This window comes from Copidosoma floridanum, unplaced genomic scaffold (assembly GCF_036245765.1).
Source record: "Copidosoma floridanum isolate Cflo_tuat_1 unplaced genomic scaffold, Cflo_Japanese_pri ptg000006l, whole genome shotgun sequence".
NCBI classification, from domain to species: domain Eukaryota; kingdom Metazoa; phylum Arthropoda; class Insecta; order Hymenoptera; family Encyrtidae; genus Copidosoma; species Copidosoma floridanum.
This window is the reverse complement of record NW_028321883.1, coordinates 23,880,968-23,900,277: the sequence shown is the minus strand read 5'-3', so window position 1 is coordinate 23,900,277 and position 19,310 is coordinate 23,880,968. Positions and strand designations below refer to the sequence as shown.

The window sequence follows — 19,310 nt, the reverse complement described above, 5'->3', positions numbered from 1 at the left end:
ATACACATTATACACACGTGACGGCGAGAAAGAGATCATTGCAGGAGCGCAGATGTGTGAGAGAGCGGGGAAATGTATGCGCACTCGCTTATGCATGCATGCGCCCCGTACACCGCATGCACTCGGCTTTTGGTGTACATGTATATATAAATATATGCCCCACACATGACGTACGGGGACACCCAAAGGCGTCCAATCGTTTTTTACGATCATCCACCACCCGCTCTCTCCATGCAGATACGGCTGTCGATCGCACCGTAGGTATATATAGACGCATGCATGTAAACACACAGGGCTGTACAATGACACGCGAGCGTGTATCCTGTGGATGGGGAAAAATATAAAGGCACTCGTTCGTAATACTGTTATACGTGCAATAAAAGGGGGATAACGTTAAGATATGTATATCCCGGAGGACTGCGCCGGTGTCTTTTATATAAGTACATGCATATATATATATACATTATAATATAGAGGCAGCTGCGATTTTCAGGGATATTCAACTTGGCTCGTTTTTTCGATGTACATAGAGACCAGGAAGCGCAAGTATCTTTCCAGGATCCGCATCGTATACGCCTTACGCAATATGTATAAGTTTCGCTTTTCTCACGTGTGTATGTATATATATATATAAAATATAAGTATGCACCAGCGCTTTTTGGTGTAAAAGGATATAATACGATATATATACGTAATGTGCACCATGTCGAGGATTAAAAAATACAAATCGGCGCATGCTTTTACGAAAGACTCATGCCGCTGCAGTTAACACGTTTTTCGAGGCTGTTTATGAGGGACACGCGTACCGGGCAGACAAGAGGAAGAAAAAAAAAAAAAAAAAATGAAAAATTTACAACGTCAGGGTACATGTATATGTATGCGGTATACCCGTGTATTTTTTATGTAGATATTTCGTGTGTTATGAGAAAAAGGAACGAGGAAGAAGGAGAGAAAGAGAAAGACAAGGAGGAGGGGGGGGGTTAAGAAAATGAGTGGAGCGCGCGTTTTATACATTCAAATGCTAATTTGAATCAGAGCCAATGTTTTACAGAGATTCCTCTCTCGTGTAAGTCACCGCATACGTAAATGTGTCCCTCTCCGTATAGGTACCTACATTTATATACGCATGCCTACACCCATACATTTCCCGGTGCTCTTTCGTTCGCTGTTTCCCGAGCCGTTATTCAAATCGGCTGAAAAGATTGAATGGTCCACGTGTCCTGGACACCGAGCGCGTATATATATATATACATATATATATATGCACATGGGTACAAGAAAAATGTAAAGTCCAACACAAAGGCTTTTACTCGGTGGCACGTCCCATCCATCCGACCCACCCTCTCCGCTGACGAAGACTCGGTTGCGTAAAACCTCTGTACTTGAAAGCCTCACAACCGACGGACAATTAATTTTTCTATACTTTTCACTTTCACCAAAAAAACACCGCCCCTTTTTTTTCGGGGAAAAGTAGTTTAAAAACACGCGCATTTTTTTATATATGTATACCTAAGCACCGCCCGTTTTTTCCTTTCCCCCCCATTTTTTCTTTAATTTCTTACTTAAGTGTAGAGCGTTTGAAGCGGAGTGCGTTGATTTTCTTCTTCAACTCAAATTTTGCGAGCAGCCACGCGTATACAAGAGAGCGAAAAAAACTACATAGATGAAGCCGACGTCCTTTGGAGGAAAAAAGAGAGAGAGAGAGAAAAAAAAATGTAAATGTTTCCGAGTCATTTTCAATACGCGTGTACGTGTAATACAATAACGACTAGCGCGAGGCAAATACAATAGCCGCACGTGTGAATACAAATTAAATTTAATCAGTCGGTGAGGGCGCCCGACGACGAGGGGGTAGCACACGACACACGAGTGGCGTCGGCTGCCGCCACGCAAGTTTCACATGCGGGGGAGCAAAGAAAGAAAAAAAAAAAAAAAAAAAGAAAAAAGAAGCTCTCCTCTCATCCTCTCCAAACACCCACTCATACACGTACACGCGCGCGTATCTCTCTCGCGTTTCCACATAATTACAACGTCTCTACCCCTCCTCCCCCAACCCCGTTTTTTCCTTTTTCTTTCTTTTTGTTAACACCTGTTCTCGAATCTCATTAAAAAATACCCTTTCTCGGGATATATATATCTGTAGCCAGAGGAGGGAGGGAGGGAGGGAGTAGTCACGCGTGTATTGTACGTACCTATACGGCAAAGCTCAAATATAGAGGGAAAACCCCTTGTGAGCTAAACGTATACATATATATATACACTAGGGAGAAGCATCGGCAACAGTAGAGGAGGAGGAGGAGGAGGAGGAGCGCGAACGAGTTGCAGACGATTTTTACGAGTACAAAGGCCGCTGTTTGTACAATGAGGTGGTGGCTTCCTCTCTCTCTCTCTCTTTCTGCCTGGTGGCACACTGTTGGTGGATGGAGGGTATATATATATATATATATATACATATATATCCTCGGGAGGGGAAGGGCGCACAAGGTTGTTTTAAAAATGAAGACATTTTAGATGAAGATATGATTCCCGGTATAAATCACCGAGAGCTGCCACTGTCGCAACTCGCACGCCGCTGCTGCTGCCACCGCCTCCCTTTCCTCCTCCACGGCTCGCTTGCCTTGCGTCTCGCCCTCTTGTACTTTTTTTTCTTTTATTTTTTGTGCCCTCTACGGCCCGCCCGCCCATCCGCCTCAGGGAGACAGAGAGAGAGAGAAAACACCACGTACGTGTGTACATGTAACCGCACGCGACTCCGCAGCAACAAACGAAATTGTCATCTCTCGGGCGCTGTGTATATGCACGAGAGGCCCAACCAAAAATAGATTGTACATACCCTGCACTGCAGAGAGTCTGCCGCAACGCCAGAGTCTCTCCATTCTTATGCCATCCCTTGTTTGTCGCGCGTGTGTGATGTTGTGTGCGACGTCTCTTGTCACACACCCTAACGATCAGTCTGTATACCTATACGTACCCTCCGGCACGGGGCGCCCATTTGCGTTCAATGTAGCAGAATTAACGCTCGATTCGATTATCTCTGAATGCCCAACAAATAGGTAATGAAAAAAAGGTTGCGCGGCGCGGGGGATGCATCCATTTTGTCCATCTCGGGGTTTCATTATATGTATATAGAAGAAGCGAGGAAAAGGTGCCAAAAGCCCGGTGAAATAAGCGTCTCTCCATCTCTCTTTTTTTTAATCATTTTTGACGGAAGGAGGGAAAGAGAGAGTATACGTATATATACATATAGAGTCGCATACAAAGAAGCGCGGTGCAAGAGAGCGGGTAATAAAGGCCAATTAAAATCGTAGGGCTCGTTTTTGCAGATAACTCGGCAAGTGCGCTAGACGGAGGGTGGGAGGGGGCATCGAAGGACGACGGTGGAGGAGGAGGAGGAGAGATCGGCAAGTTTTCCTTTGTGCGGCTCTCCCGCATTACACAGCTCTGAGAGAAAGCTCGGGTAATGTGTACACACATATATATATAACGTACAACCTAATAAATATAAGAGAGGAGAATGAGACGCCAAATAAAGTTCAAGGACACGCGTCGTCTATTGAGCAAACGGGGGGGGGAGGGGGAGGGAGAGGTATAGCAGCTAGGGATGGAGCTCCGTGCCACTGCAGATGGGAAGAAGAGGAAGAAGAGAGCTAGGAGCATGTATACATGGGTATAGATGGATGCAGCCGGTATATAGGAAGAAGGGGAAACATCGTCGTCTCGCACGAGAGGTCCAGGAACGTGGTGTACCTATACATCCTCTATACCCAGACGCGGGAGAGGCCCGCACGCGCATATATAATATATATGTATATACCTACTCCGTAGAGTGGCACGCGATCGACGCCGCGCACGAAAGAACTACGGGGGAGAACGGAGTTTTGCACTCGCACGGACAGGCCCACCGGAAATTTACGCGAGCGCGTATACCTTCTCGATAATGCCGTGTTCCTTTTGAAGAAACACTTCTTTTTTTCTTTTTTTTATTTCTTTGCTTTCGGAGTAACGACAACGACTTATCGAGCGATTAATTAAAACGGACGTGCATGTATATGCGCCCAAGTATATAGGTATCCCGAATTTAAGGTCGGACGCGAACGCACATATACCCACATGTATATGATAAAAATAAAGGAACGAGATGGAGAGAGAGAGAGAAAGGGTGATCGGGTGTGGGAGGGGAGGTGAAAAATCGCTGAATTATAAATGCAGGCGCGCGCGCCTATTGCAAGAGAGGGCTATTTAACAATGTCAGCGCTGAGATGATTCCTCTGGAGGCGAGTTTCGGTGGATATACATGTATACTTACAATACGAGAGGAGGAGACGCGTGGGTGTGGGCAGAGGGGGAGGGACGAGCGGGGCTTTATCATCGACGTGTTTTTAAGTTGTCGTCGGTCGCGGGCTTTGTTATTACAAGCGGAAGCTCATAAAGCAATAACCGACCGAGCGAGCCCAGCGCCGTGCATCAAGATGTACCTATAATAACGGACGGACGGGGGTGGCTCACGCTACACGCGTAATTACCGCGTCTCCTCCTCCTCCTCCTTACGTGCGCACACACATGTATACATACATATATAACAACATAATATATATATACCTCTCGTTCGTTTTCTCTCTCTCCCGCGAATCGTGTATACACACACAACCTACGTATTACAGCTACTCGCGCAACAGCACCTGGGAAGCTTTATGGTTACCTCCTCCTCCCCCCAGCCCCTGCTTGTACTGGCCGAGTATTAATTTTCCCTCCTCCCTTGTACATGCGGAGAGGTACGTCGTATAGGTACATAGGTGCGTAACATGTGAGCATGAAGGAAAGTGCAGAGCTTCTCTTTACTTTTTTTCCCTATATGTATTTATTATATATATGTATAGGTGTAGATACGATGAGGCTGTCCACGAGCTGCTTCGGTCTCGTCCGAGTACGTATACCTTATGGCGTTACGCGCGTGCCATCGGCAAATCGAAATCTATTTCTATGACCGCCACGCCATCAACAGCAGCAATACTTTACCTGTGGGCGTATTTGCACATCGGGGACGAGGTGGGAGGAGAAGGATAATAGTCGAAACTTTACGAGTGCCCGGCTAATGGAATACAAGCATCGCCAGCAGCTCGCCGCTCTATGTGCCTCATCCTGCACCGCGACGAAGGAGATGACGTTTCCACGCGCATACCGATCTCACCGGCGGGCCTGAGATACGAACTATACCTGTACGTGGGCGCGGTATCATCGCCGATCGACTCTTTCTCTCCCTCTCGCTTCCTGTGCCCTTATTCTTTCCTCTTCCCCCTTTCTTTTTTTTCCCTCCCGTGTTCGCGCACGAGAGCCTGCAGAGCCCAAGCGCGGCGTGAGTAATGGCCCGCAACGGCTAACTAGTATTGATATTTTCGTCTTCTCCAACCCCCTCCCTTGGGAAGTCGATAGGTATATATATATACACGGGGATACTCCGCTGTTGCACCTATTCGTTTTAATTTTTGGCCTCCGCTCGTTCACTCGAACGACTCTACTTTTTCTTTTTTCTTTTTCCTCTCTTAAAATGGTTCATATGTGTATGTATTCATGGCTGGGAGAATTGAAAATTTTCAACAAGACAATATTGGGCAAAATAATGCTCGATTGGTATAGACTCGTCTTTTTATTTGCCCTCGACGCCACATTGGGCTAGTATCTTATACCTATACTAAGCTCGATAAGAAAAAAACTTTTAATCGGTGTTTTTTACTAAAAAATTTACAGAGATAGAGCGAGGTTGCACTACAATTTTATTTAAAAAAAAAAAAAAAAAAAAAAAGGAAAATTCACTATGGTTTATAAATTTATCGTCACTTTGGTGACTGATCGAAAGCGAGTGTTTTCGTATATATAGAAACCATAAATAATTGTCGCAACTTTCATATGGTTACTCTTTGCATCAGGTGCGTACCGACGTGATGCACAACGAGTCAAGTGCGGACGTACTTATTACAGGGTGTGTGAGAGAGAACTGGACAAGTCGAGAGTGTGACTCGAGGAGGAAAAGTTTGCCCCGATGGCTGGCCGATAGCACGGGACACGGGCATAAACAATTGCGCCCCAGCCTCGCCCCCTTCCTTCCTCACTGCACCAGCCTCTTTATTCTTCTCTCGTGCGGCACTGCGCCGTTGCTATATACACGCACAATTGCAAGTATATTATGTACACTCGCACGCCAAGAGGTAGACAGAAAGAAAAGAAAGAAAGAAAAAAAAAAAAAAAAAAAAAGAAAAAAATCCCAGGTGAGGTGCATGGGGGTCCCCCTCGCCTCGGGCGGCAGGACTGCCCACGAGAGCGAGCGAGGCCTCCCTCCTCGACCTTACACCGTTGTACGGGTTGAAAAATCGCGCCGAAAAATCGAGAGATGCTACGGACCCGATACCAACCCCGTGCGCACTTTCATTCCGTACAGGCATGCACTGTGCGTGTATACATATATACATACCGATATGACCGATCGGCGATCTTAATGAACGCACACGCGCGTGTCTTTTCCTCTCTCTCTCTCTCTCTCTCTGTCTTGCTGTTGATAATTAGTATATGGACGCGAGCGAGAGCCAACAACATCGAAGAGTCTCTCGGCTCGTGTGTGTGTTTTCGAGCGTGTACAAGTTTGACTGATGATCGGCATCACTGCTACCGATCTCTACACGCCGAGGGGCCCGGCTCGTTCGTTTGAGAGAATTCTCTCTACCACCCTCTCTCTCTCTCTCTCTCTCTTGCTCTTGGGGGACCTGCTCCTTGCACGCACGTACATTGCATGTACACCCATACCTTGGGTTGCTCTTGCTGTTTTTCTCTGAAACGGGAGACTGATTGGAGGCGATAGCCGAGTGACAAGTTGATAATTAATTGTAGGACCGAGTGTTTACGACCTAAAGACTGCTTGCTCCTTCCTCTCTCTCTCTCTCTCTCTCTCCATTGCTCCTTTTTCTCTCGCGCTCGTTTTAATGAATTTCGATGCCATTTTTACAAACCGCGTTTTCAGAATCAAAGCTTATCTGATACTCGGCGAGCATCACGCCTGTCTGACTCTCTTGCACTCCCATTGGCGCCCAGGGAGCGACAAATGATCAAACGAATCTGACGTGAAATCGGTGCGCCTCGCACGCACGGGTGTGACTGATGTACCTTCATGAGGACATTATTAAATTAAATGCGCGCGGAGGCAGCGACAATGCGTGGCCTACCTGCCCACGCTCGTTTTAATTAAGAGAAAAATGCACAAAAATTACCCACTCGGCGAGAGGGTGCGTAATGTAACCTCTCCGCGATTAAAACAGATGAGCGCGCCGGTGTGTGTATACGTTGCGTTGGTGTTTTTTTTTCAGTCTCCCTTCTGCCACGGGTGTGGAATTTCTCCGCGTGTATACCGCGCTCACTTTTTTCAACGGGTTATATTTAAAGCTGAAAAAAAAAAAAAAAAAAAAAAAAAAACGGTGCGGCCTCTCCGAGAAATCGGTAATAATCACCCGGAAACGCGCGGCTGTTTCGGATAGACGAGGAGGGGACAAAAAAAAAAAAAAAAAAAAGTACTACGAGTGTCGAGACTAGACCCCGTTCTCCGTCCAATGAATGATGGATGAGTCGCAAGAAAATGCAACAGCCCTGGAAAAGGTCGGCGGTAGTACGGCCAAGTTTTTGCTGTCCAAGCCGGTCGATTCTTGCTCGAGCGACGGAGGAGAGCGCACCAAAATCGCCATCGTCGGCTGTGGTCCCGTTGGCGTGGCCGTCGGCATCAGTGTTCTCTTTAAGGTTAATTTTGGCTCGTGCACCCTTTTCTCTCACCCTCCCCCATCGCACCTCGGATACCCCCATTTTTTTTTTTTTTTTTTTTTTTTTTTTTTCACTAAAAACGGATACGGACAATTTTTCTTGCATTTCGCTGGATAACGCACGAGCCTTCCATGTACACTTTTTCAAAAATATACCTAGTATATAAAAATATAGTAGGGCGCGTCGCGTAACTGCCACGCGTATGGGTGTGTACTCGCATTACTGCGCGTGTCGCGTTCGCGGGATGGGGGAGAGAAAGATAAAAGAAAGGGAGCTGGAATGCGAGAGCACGAGAGAAGAGGAGACCGGCCGGACTGGCGGCTCTCCGAAAAACACATCTCGAAAAAAAAGTGAGGGCCCTCTTAGCTGGGCTCTCTCGCAGACTCCGGACGTGTAATTGAGGAGCTGGAAACGAAAAGGGCGCATAAGTTGAGAAACACGTAAAAGTATTGTCCAAGGAGAAAATTTTTCAAACTCACCATATCGATTTTTAAAAAATACTAGCTTGTATAGAATGAAAATCCACACCTTTTTTACATTTACAACTTTTTGAATCAAGTCGTACTTTTTGAGATAAGAAATAAAAACCGCATTTCTTGAAAACTCAAATTCAATCACTTTTAAAAACATAAATTGCTGTTTCTCAGTCAATTATGATCGAAATCGTTTGAAATTTAGTACGGGTACGTGGAATGCCTCAGCGCTGGCGATGAATTAATCAGATTTAGTTGAATTTTTTATAATTAATTATTATTTAATTAGAAGTAGGTAGTGCACGGATTACGAAGGTTGTCAACTTCAATGAAATAAATTGTGCGGGAAAGTTTCAGCTTGACAAAACTTTCAGCGACAAAGTTGTTCCTCAATATTCGAAGAAGTTTTCCTAAAAGTTTCAAATCGATTTATCAAAAAACAGCCGAGATAGAGATTTTTGTATAAATAGAACGTGCACAGCTGACAATAACTGAGCCACGGCGGTCGCCCAGCTCAACAACACCATCATAGGTTAGGCCGTCTGCTGCATGCCGGTGACAGCTTATTGCCTACCATCCGTGCACGTTGTTACAAAAAGTTTTCTATCTCGGCTGTTTTTTGATAAATCGATTTGAAACTTTTAGGAAAACTTCTTCGAATATTGAGGAACAACTTTGTCGCTGAAAGTTTTGTCAAGCTGAAACTTTCCTGCACAATTTATTTCATTGAAGTTGACAACCTTCGTAATCCGTGCACTACCTACTTCTAATTAAATAATAATTAATTATAAAAAATTCAACTAAATCTGATTAATTCATCGCCAGCGCTGAGGCATTCCACGTACCCGTACTAAATTTCAAACGATTTCGATCATAATTGACTGAGAAACAGCAATTTATGTTTTTAAAAGTGATTGAATTTGAGTTTTCAAGAAATGCGGTTTTTATTTCTTATCTCAAAAAGTACGACTTGATTCAAAAAGTTGTAAATGTAAAAAAGGTGTGGATTTTCATTCTATACAAGCTAGTATTTTTTAAAAATCGATATGGTGAGTTTGAAAAATTTTCTCCTTGGACAATACTTTTACGTGTTTCTCAACTTATGCGCCCTTTTCGTTTCCAGCTCCTCAATTATTCAGGGATGAGTTATACGCGAGAGGAGAACATTCAGCGCGAGCCCGTTGCTTTGCCCAAAGAGAGAGAGAGAGAGTGGGTATATGGTTACACACACCGTCGTCGCCCAAAGCTGCCGACAAAGACGTCGCACCGGCCGCGACGCTGCAGGTTGTACACACACGCGCATGTACACTTAGAAAGCGCCCATTATATTGTTAGGCTTAGTTTCCCTTTTTTTCTTCTCTCTCCGCGTTTTGTGCACACGCGCCCTGCACGTGCGAGTTACGTGAGAACGCGAATATTCGCGTCTGTGTAGATGATGCAGGGGATGATTATAATGATGATGCAGCTGTCAGGTCGACCCGACTGAGCCGGTCATTTACCAGATCAAATTTCCCGTCGTTCATTAAATTGTGGCTCATACGATACGCCCGGGAAATCCACCTCCAGCTCCTTTTCCTTGGCGCTAAGCTATTATTTGTACACCCACGTATCATACATTTTACAAATTACGAACAAAAAAAAGGGTTAATGAGATGGGGAAACAAGAAGGGTATATTGTAGCGTAAATAATGTAAAAATACGTGGTATCGTTGCAGAGACTGGCAGCTGAGGTGGTGTTCATCGACGAGGACGAGGAAGTGGCGAGGGCCCACGCCGAGGACATGGCGCACGCGGCCGTGTTCCTGGGCAGCCCAAAAATCCGCGGGACCAAAGGTACTATGGTAACATGATGTATACATATACTTTTCGTATACATGGGCCCCCGCTCGCTCATCCGTGCCGCATATCCCGAAAAATCGTTTTACACGGCGACATTTGCATATTAACGCTTGCTTTTTTTTTTTTTTTTTTTTTTTTTTTTTTTTTTAACGAATACACAATCAGGAGCAACAGCGCCGAGCGGCCTTTTGCCGGTGACGCGTGAGTTATTGGATTATCCGTCATTTGCCGGGAGAAGAATGGGCCACGCACGCGCTCCCCCATAATGTAGCCTCGGGAAAATGAAAAATGCAAAAAAAAAGGGCGATCAACCTTCCCCCCTCCCTGCCACTCTCCTCGTAGGCTCCCCATTGATATTTTAATTGGGACGCGGGGCGACCTCGAATGATTTTCAGGCACCGCTGCAAAAAATAACACAAAGAAAGAAAGAAAGAAAGCTTTTGGTGCGGTGTGATTTTCGCAGATTTCGCGGGGGCCAGGGACGCGGCGGTGTGCGTCATAACGGTGGGCCGGCAAGTGCCCGACCAGTACTCGGACCTCGAGAAGAACGTCCTGCTTTTCAAGTGCGTCGTGCCGTGCGTGACAAAGTACGCGCCCAACAGCGTGCTCATCGTCACGAGCAGTCCAGGTTCGTCGTCGCTAAACTCCACCTATGTATATACATATATACCAATACCCCCGTCATCAATCTTAATGTGATTGGAGCCATCTGACCATTATATGTGACGGGAGAGCAAGACGGACGGGGCCTAAAGTAACCACACGCGCGACGATAATATCTCTCGAGAGGAGCAGATTAGACGGTGGTCCGTCGCGTCACTCCCTCGTGGCATACACACACGCACATTACAATATTATAATGCAGCCATCGTCTTCGGCAATGGTCCACATATATATGTATATGTATATATAATGCATTATATTGTGTTGTGTCCTCTGTTTTCCGTGTGTCTGGGACCAGTGGACATATTGTCGTACGTCGCCATGAAGCTGTCGGGTTTCCCGCCTAATCGCGTCATCGGTTTGGGCACGTTGCTGGACAACTGTCGGCTCCAGCACATGGTCTCCAAAGAGTTGGGCCTCTCGCCAGCGTCCGTCCAGTCGCTAGTCATCGGCGAGAGCGGCCCGACTTCCGGTAACACCGATACCTCACGTATACTCTCCCCTATCCATTAGTCTCCTCGAATTACCATCCGGAGGATTGCTCGCTTCTTTTTTTTTTCTTGCATCCCATCAAGTGTTTAGCCCACGTATTCACAAGTTTTACCTATATTATACTCGTGCCTTTCCTCGACTCTACCAAAGTATTTGGTGTATTTGACTCTTTTTTTTTTTTTTTCCTTCGTGAAAGATGCACTTTTTTTCATCCATTTAAATTCACTTGTCGTGCACGTGCATTAATTTACTTTAAAAGTGAGACAATTACGTTGTACTTTGAAGTAAGGGGGGAAGGGTTATCGGATCGAGGCTCCGCTTCCAAACAAAAGGAAGGGGGAAAAAAAAAGGAGAGTCGCAAAAGGCCGAGTAAGTATACATCAGCGGAGGGAATGAGAGAGTTGAATAATGCAAACAGCGGGGGTGTCGTTGCAGTCCCAATATGGTCGTCGATGTCGGTGATGAATATGAGGCTCAAGGACATCGATAAGGACATTGGCGGGAAAAACGATCCCGAGCGTTGGGACACTTTGCATACGAAGGTCGTCAATTGTAGCAAGGACATGATCATGCGCAAGGGCCATCACTGTTGGGCCGCGGCCATCTGCACCTGCGAAATCATCGACGCTATTTTACGCAACACGTGCGCCTGCATGACCGTCTCGACTTTCGTTAAGGTTCATTATTTATTCGTCACCTTGTACGCGTGCCGGGTGGTATCGTGTCCCTCCCTCCCTCCTTGTCTTGCTCTCTGCTGTCATTGCCATTGTGTGCAAGTAAGAAAACAAATGCCGTCCTTCCGTTTGGTTTTATTTTTTTTTTTTTCTCCTTCGTCTTTGAGGGCAAAATTAATGCTACCATTACTATTTTTTTTTTTTTTTTTTTTTTTTTTTTGACGCGAATTTGCTCCACATACACGTATACATGTGTAGAGTTCTTCCTCGCACCCACGTCGTTCAATTTTATTATACGCGTCATTTCGTACATATAACACACACCCATACGAGATTCGGGAAGGAAAAAAAATACGTGTGCGACGCGTGGCTCGTAAATTATACTTACGATAAGAAGATTACTCTAATCTAACTTATCCCCGAGCCATTGTCTTGATGTCGTTATTTCACTGTATGGTAGGATTACACATTATATACCTATTCGATGTAATAACGTGAGAAAAGAGTAAGATTAATCGTTGGCATGTGTTTTCGTCACTTGTGGCAAAAAACAAAAAAAAAAAAAAAAAAAAAAAAAAAAAAAGCATATACGTGGCATTTTAAAAAATGTACATCCAAACTCGTGAGGCCTATATATACGATAAACATATACATATTTACGTGCATACTCGAAAATGCCATTGCTGTAGGGCATGTAAATATAGCCAAAGTACGTGTGAAACTCGGAAAGTGAAAACCTAAAATAAAGGGCCATTAGGTGCTCGCGAGAGGAGCAGCACTTATCGGCTCGACTAATGCGATGAACCATTAAGGCCGGGATGGGGTGGGGATGGTGCACTTGTTAAAAGGAAGGAAGAGGAGTTTAAGCATGTGCGATGTGAAAAAAACCAGAGACTATGCCATAACGAAGACCAGAGCAGACAAGAGAGGGAGAGGACCAAAAAAAAAAAAAAAAAAAAAATGGGGGGAGGAAAAATATGTGTAAAGAATAGAGCGACTGTCGGCTCGTGTATTATTATTATTATTATATATTACGTGTAATATTAGTTTTCAAATTTTGGACTCTCCGTTAACTCTCTCTCTCTCTGTGCCCCCGTCGTCGGGTTGTACGTACAGGGCTGTCGACACGGTCTGGAGAAGGATGTGTTCATGTCGCTTCCGTGCGTGGTCGGGCGTGCCGGGGTGCTGTCCTACATGCGACATCTGTACACACCGGAAGAGCAAGAGCTGACGACCCGCTCCTCCCGCACCATCTACGAAGCCCAAAAGTTCATCTTCGACCAGCTCGAGCAGTAGTCATCCGAGCACTTTTTCCTCATCCCCCTCTACACACGTATACATACATACATATACATATATATATACTTATATTGCGCGTAGTATATTATATGGTACGAGGGTGGGTGGGTTGGCGCGTGCCAGCGTGGCCTTCCTTTATTCTCTTGTCCCGGGTGTAGCGACATAAGGGCAATGGCGATACAGCAGCCGGGGGCGCCTGCTGTGCCGTTGGCAAAATCAGACGAAACACTTACCTACAACCCTCCCTTGTGCCTACACACATAGGTGTATACATACATATACACACGCATTTGTTTCAGCCGACACCTCCACCCCTGACGGAATAATAACTCCGACACCTACTACTCTGCTCTCTCTGTAATATGTACGTACATGTATATATATACACCCACTTCCCTTTGCACCCGTGATACACGGCTCGATACTTTTTTTTTTTTTTTCCTTCTTCTTTCTTTCCCCGTTCGGTACACGTATATCTCCTCCCTCGGCCTCGAAAGCTGCTTATTATAAGCCGAAAGATCAATAAAAATGTTTCAATCACGTCGCACCGTGAAGAAGTGCACGGAAAGCCTCGGGGACAATATTTTTTTTGTTTTTGTTTTTAAGTCAGCCTACCACGCGTGCGGGGTGGACCTTCTTTTTATTTGTGACAAAAAAAAAAACATAAGTGTACAGAGGTAGACGTTGACATTTTTGTTTATCGGGAGTTTGTTTGTTTTGTGTGAGGATGAAAAAAAAAAAAACCAAATTGTCAGTCAAGGGTGAGGATGAATAAAATTTGCAGTACAAAAAAAAAAAAAAAAAAACATGCACGAGAGCCTTTTTATTATTAAACATTAAGCCATAAACGCGTGTCCCGTTGAGAGCAACCGGCTTTCGACCTGAGATTATCGCACGCGCGAGCATCATCGAATAATTCCTCTCACGAGTGGATGGAAAATATTTTCCGCACTGCGGTATGCACGCATGAGGGAAAAAAAAAAAAAAAAAACCATTTGCTCGGACACAAAATGATGTACGCACAGCTTAGAGCTGCGTATACAGAGGACACCGGCTCTCGGTAAAAGTCATTCGCGGAGGGTGATGGCGGTGAGTGCACGAAAATGAAAAATTCAATTTTCTCGCAGCACACCGCGATGTTTTATTCATAAAAGCCGGTCCAGGTGGGGGTCATCGCTTTGAAAGAGTCCTGCGAAAAAAAGGACGGCAAAGTGCATCCACGAAAATCGAGCACTCATATCCTGGCCCCGGTGTTTAAATGAAAACGTCGATGTATGCCCCGCACAGCTGCTGATGCACACGCGAGTATATACGAAGCTGCAGTACACGGGCGACGGTGATTTGTCAGGATTACAGGAGTCGCGCGAAAAAGGCGGATTACCGCGGAAGAAGAGATGATACATGCACTCGGCTCCTCTCTCGCCAGCCGATCGACCGACCGCGATACAAGGTACATACCCGTGTGCATTATATACTTCTTAATCTTCCTGATGCTCCCCGCCGAGGAATCAAAGCGCTCCTGTATTTTGTACGGCCCGTTATGTATCTCTTACCTCCTTGGAATCGAAGCATCACGTAACTATATACGTATGAATGCGTCTTACTTCGTGAAGCAGGCAAAAAGGGAAAAACAAAAAAAAGTCAGCGGCACAACAACCATCAGCCCCGCTAATGTGCAGGGAAATCCTGATTAATGCATTTTTCGCGTACACTTACGCGATTACCCTCGGAGCAAAGAGTTGCACCTGTATATTATTTTCTGTTCCCTCCACCTTTTTTTTTTTTTTCCTCGACAGGTCTTCAGCGTCCGCGCGCATGGGGCACTCCTCTTCCTGCTCCGGTCTATATACGTGATGTGTATATAATGTAAGTATACGTAACACCGACGGCAATTCTTTCGCTATACAAGGTATATCTATCAGCGACACGTATAAATATACGCGTAGAGGGCGAGGGGGTGGATGAAATTGCGAGCCGCGCATTCATCATTTTTTAACGTATATGTGTTATACAATGATGTTTTATAGAGGCGAGTCCGCGGCGGCGCTCGGGAGAAAAATTCCTCGTAGTCATCGTCGGTATAAATGACGAGAGCAAACAATGAGCAAACAATATATATATGTAGCGCCTCGCCTATCGTATACAGATTACACGCGGACGCCCGGACAAGCAGACGCACGCAGCACCGATTCCTTTATGCAGCTGCGTAAGTGTATATATATATGTGTGTAGAATATCGAGAGCGGCTATCATTTTTCCAGCCAGCGATAACAAAAGCCTCGACGGCTCATCTTTTCCTTGCACCGAGCTATACGAGGGGCGGAGGAAGGGGGGGGGGCGATTTTCATTTGTGCGTTACATATACAAAATACAAGAGAGATGAGTGTACATCGATAAGTGACTGAAGCGTATAACAATAGTAACACGAGCACTTGTCTGTACACGCGTATGTGTATATTTATATCTATACGTACGTATTTTATGCGAGTGGAAGGAAAAAAGGGGCTCGCGGGGTGATTTTTCCCACTTCGTCGGGGGCTATTTTTAGCTCCGAAACTAGCTTTCAATTAAAACCGAACCAACTAGTCGTTTGCGAGGATCCGCGATAAGGGGCCAAAGAACCACCTCCCCGTACATATATGTATACCTGCCTTCCAATCTGCCTACCGGTCTTTCTCTCTCTTCCTCTTTGGTTCTCTTTTCATCTCCTTTTAATTCCCGTCCCTTTCCATACACTCCAACCCACCAACGACCGTCTCAATTTTACATGTACGTATCGGTACGTGTGCACATACGCGCGAGGCTGCACGGGGAGATTCGCGATCAAAAATTTAGTCCTAATTAGCGCTCCTCGCTCTCCGTAAGGTTGCCGGGGAGCTTTTTTTTTTTTTTTTTTCGGGAATTAATTATTGTAGCGCCCCCGGGCTGTGCGTTAAAAAGAGTTATCATACATATACGTACACGGATGCAATGTGGACTTTCTCGGTTATTGAAACCTTGTGTGAACATGTATTTTTTTTTTTTTTTTGTTTTTTTTTTTCGTCTTTTTCTCCCTCGATGCTGTTGAAACAATAAACTGATACATTTCAATCGTATAGAAATAAAATTTCAATACTCGACTCTATACACATATATACGCGTCAAATATTATATTTCCCATCGTTTTCGTTATTCCCGTCGCGTTATTATTTTTCGCACTCGCGGTTATCATTGTGCATTATATATATATCGATGGTGATAATAACCGTAAGCTCCGTGTGTACGCGGTAGACTGTGAATCGCGCGCCTACCTACATGTACGTATATGTATGTCGTAAAAAAAAAAAAGTGTGTACGAGCATTAATAACAAACGCATGTAGTGAGAGGGAGGGGGGGGGGGCACGGAAATATGCTCACGCGGGGGCACACACATCGCACAAAGGTGGGCAAATAAGTCTGCCTGCGCAGCGGCCCAGGGGGGGTTTATTCACAATCCGAAAATTCCAGGGGGACATCATCATCATCAGCGGGTTCGGGGGCGCTGAAAAATTTCCAGACGGCTTCGCTCCGTATATGTATAGGTACGATTGTGCGCGCTCGCTCGCCTTGGCTCTGATGATCTCGGGTGTATTTTGCGAGTCAGCAGGAGCACGCCGCGTGATTCGGCAGCGGAGGCAGCCGCGCACGGCCGATTCATTATTTTCGCTAACGATTCTACCCACGGCTTGTGTGTGTGTGTCTTTCGTGTATGCAAGCCGGTCTATCTTGCCGTCCCTCCCGTAGTGCCGCTCCCCTTTTCTTTTTTCCTCCCTCCTCCTCCTCCTCCTTCTCTTTGTATATGTATATGTATGTGTATACTTGCTCCTGCAGTGTGGCTTTGGATTTTTGTTGCTGCCCTCCCAGCTGATTCGTTTGTGTTGTCTCGGCTCACTTTTTTTCCTCACTTTTCGCGCGAGCCTTGACAAACGAGATTGCAAAAAAGGACACACGGCAGCCTAGGAACGATTACAGCTCCATCCGCTCTTAATTTTTATCCTCCATTCAAAGTTCATCAATATTAATCCTGGACAGAAGGACATGCCTCTTTTTTTTTCTTTTCTTTCTTTCTTTTTTTTTTTTTTCACTCCTGCCACATTTATATAGAAATATATACACTCGCTCGACGCTTTAATTTTTTTTTTTTTTGCCTCCCTCTCCCTTTTTGCCTTCTTTTGTTTGGACTAAATTTAATTTTTCCGCTGCTCCCTCTCGATAATGTACGTGTATACACGTAGGCTGCAGTGCATCCCTCTCTCGTGAGTTTTATTCAACTTGGCTCAATCCAATTTAGGAGGAGATATATATATATATATACCAACACGACGCGCGATTGAGACGTTTCCGAGTATAATCTTAAGCATGCAAATTCGGCCCGTTGATTTTATTAAGCATCTGTAGAATTTACATTTTAAATTCGCCCCGAGCCATTTGAAATTTAAATCCTTTTTCACCGGCGACCTGAAAAATACACGTACAATACGTATACACATACCTTTTGGCGTTTTTTCGAAAATCACACCTGTAATGCAAATGTATAATGATATATACATAATATAAACATACGCGTGTATAGGTATGAATATTATCATATTTGCGAGCACACGCTTATAACGTGTAACATCAATGCGGTGCGAGTAATCCTTTCTGCTCGAAGGCTGTACAATTATAATTATTCAAATGGAACAGCAACAACAATAATGATAATTATGACGGTAATAATATATGTAGGATGACGGCCGACGGTAATGTTATTCAGCGAAGCGCCAGTTGTTTTCCCAGGGCAATTTTCGGGCCGAAATTCGCAAAATTATCGCAGTCGATCAGTTACACGGCGAGGAAGAAGAAAAAAAAGCAATAATAATAAATAAATAAATAAATAAATAAAAATCACGCCTTTCTCGGCATCGTGGAGGGAAAGAATGGCACCGGCGCACGCGAAATTCCTCCCCTCTGTTGAGACAAGCCCCGCGTTGTTGTGTATAGGTATATATATAGCCACACATGGCACGCCACCTTTGCGTAAATAAAGAAACGGGTGGAAAAAAAAAAAAAAAAAAATTAAAAAGAAAGAAAGAAAGGAAGAAAGGAAGAAAAAGGCTCCAAAGAAGAAGGAAAGGGGGGAGGGCGCGCAGAGAGGCGGCGCGCGATGCCAGATTAAACGTCGCCATCGGGACAGGGAGGGAGAAAGGGCCGATAGGCGCTGATTGTAATTAATAGCGAGGGATCGCCTCTCCCTCGGAGCCGGTTAATTGTCCCGAGACGCTATACACGCGCGGGCCTTCGTATAGGTGTGTAAGCGTAGGTATATACTTATATATATATATATTGTACGGAAAGGGGTGCAGAGGCGCAAAACTGCTCGAGCTCACGCTACATATACCCAAGGCCCCGGTGATTGTCCGGCGGTTTCTCTCTTCCGATTGCTTCGGCTTCGATCATCGACACCGTGTGTATATATATTGTTCGTCCTTGCGTGTGGGTGTTATATACTATATACTGCAGTGGTAGGAAGTACATAGTCCCCGTGGCTCCGCTCGTCTTTGGCCGCGCGAACGAAAAGTCCGACCGCGCGTGTGTTTACCGGGTGGTTATTTCCGGCCGATGGATATTTCCGACACTCCAGCTATACAGAGGCCTGGATTACCGATGGTCTGCACTCGAATGGTAAGCATATTTTGATTTAATTTTTTATCTAAACTACTTTTACAAGTCCTCAAATAAAAGTACAAATATGCAGATCCACTTTTTTTTTCTTTTTCATTTAATCGTCATGAGTTTTGTTGAACAATGTTTTTTTTTTCCAAGACGGTTAAATTATGATACTTTTATATCAATCGATTCCAGAATTTTAATCCTTGTAGTCCTCTTTTTTACTTACATTTCATTTTACAAACACAATGGATTTTTTTCCGATTTTCATCGTCATTTGAATCAATGGCTAAATACTTTGTGTAAAATGACGAAATGCCATACGATGAAAAAAAAAAAAAAAGTAACATGAATAATGACGAATCGTAAAAATTTGCATCGATAATCGAAGGGATTGTCGAGTTT

At 44.9% G+C, this 19,310-nt stretch overlaps 1 protein-coding gene across 1 annotated transcript; it reads left to right on the top strand.

The window, feature by feature from the left end:
* The first annotated feature begins 7,596 nt into the window (after positions 1 to 7,596).
* On the top strand, positions 7,597 to 13,234 carry LOC106640294 (L-lactate dehydrogenase). The gene is made up of 6 exons (XM_014354276.2): positions 7,597 to 7,776; positions 9,986 to 10,103; positions 10,573 to 10,737; positions 11,071 to 11,244; positions 11,700 to 11,941; positions 13,055 to 13,234. Exons 1-6 carry the CDS (start codon positions 7,597 to 7,599, stop codon positions 13,232 to 13,234), a joined length of 1,059 nt encoding a protein of 352 aa, XP_014209762.2.
* Positions 13,235 to 19,310: the final 6,076 nt, after the last annotated feature.

Excerpts from the sequence above, each read along its gene's own strand:
- LOC106640294 (XM_014354276.2), top strand. The coding sequence starts at position 7,597 with ATGATGGATGAGTCGCAAGAAAATGCAACAGCCCTGGAAAAGGTCGGC. Across the intron at positions 11,245-11,699 it reads CGAGAGCGGCCCGACTTCCG|TCCCAATATGGTCGTCGATG; the intron begins GTAACACCGATA and ends GTGTCGTTGCAG. Across the intron at positions 11,942-13,054 it reads CCGTCTCGACTTTCGTTAAG|GGCTGTCGACACGGTCTGGA; the intron begins GTTCATTATTTA and ends TTGTACGTACAG.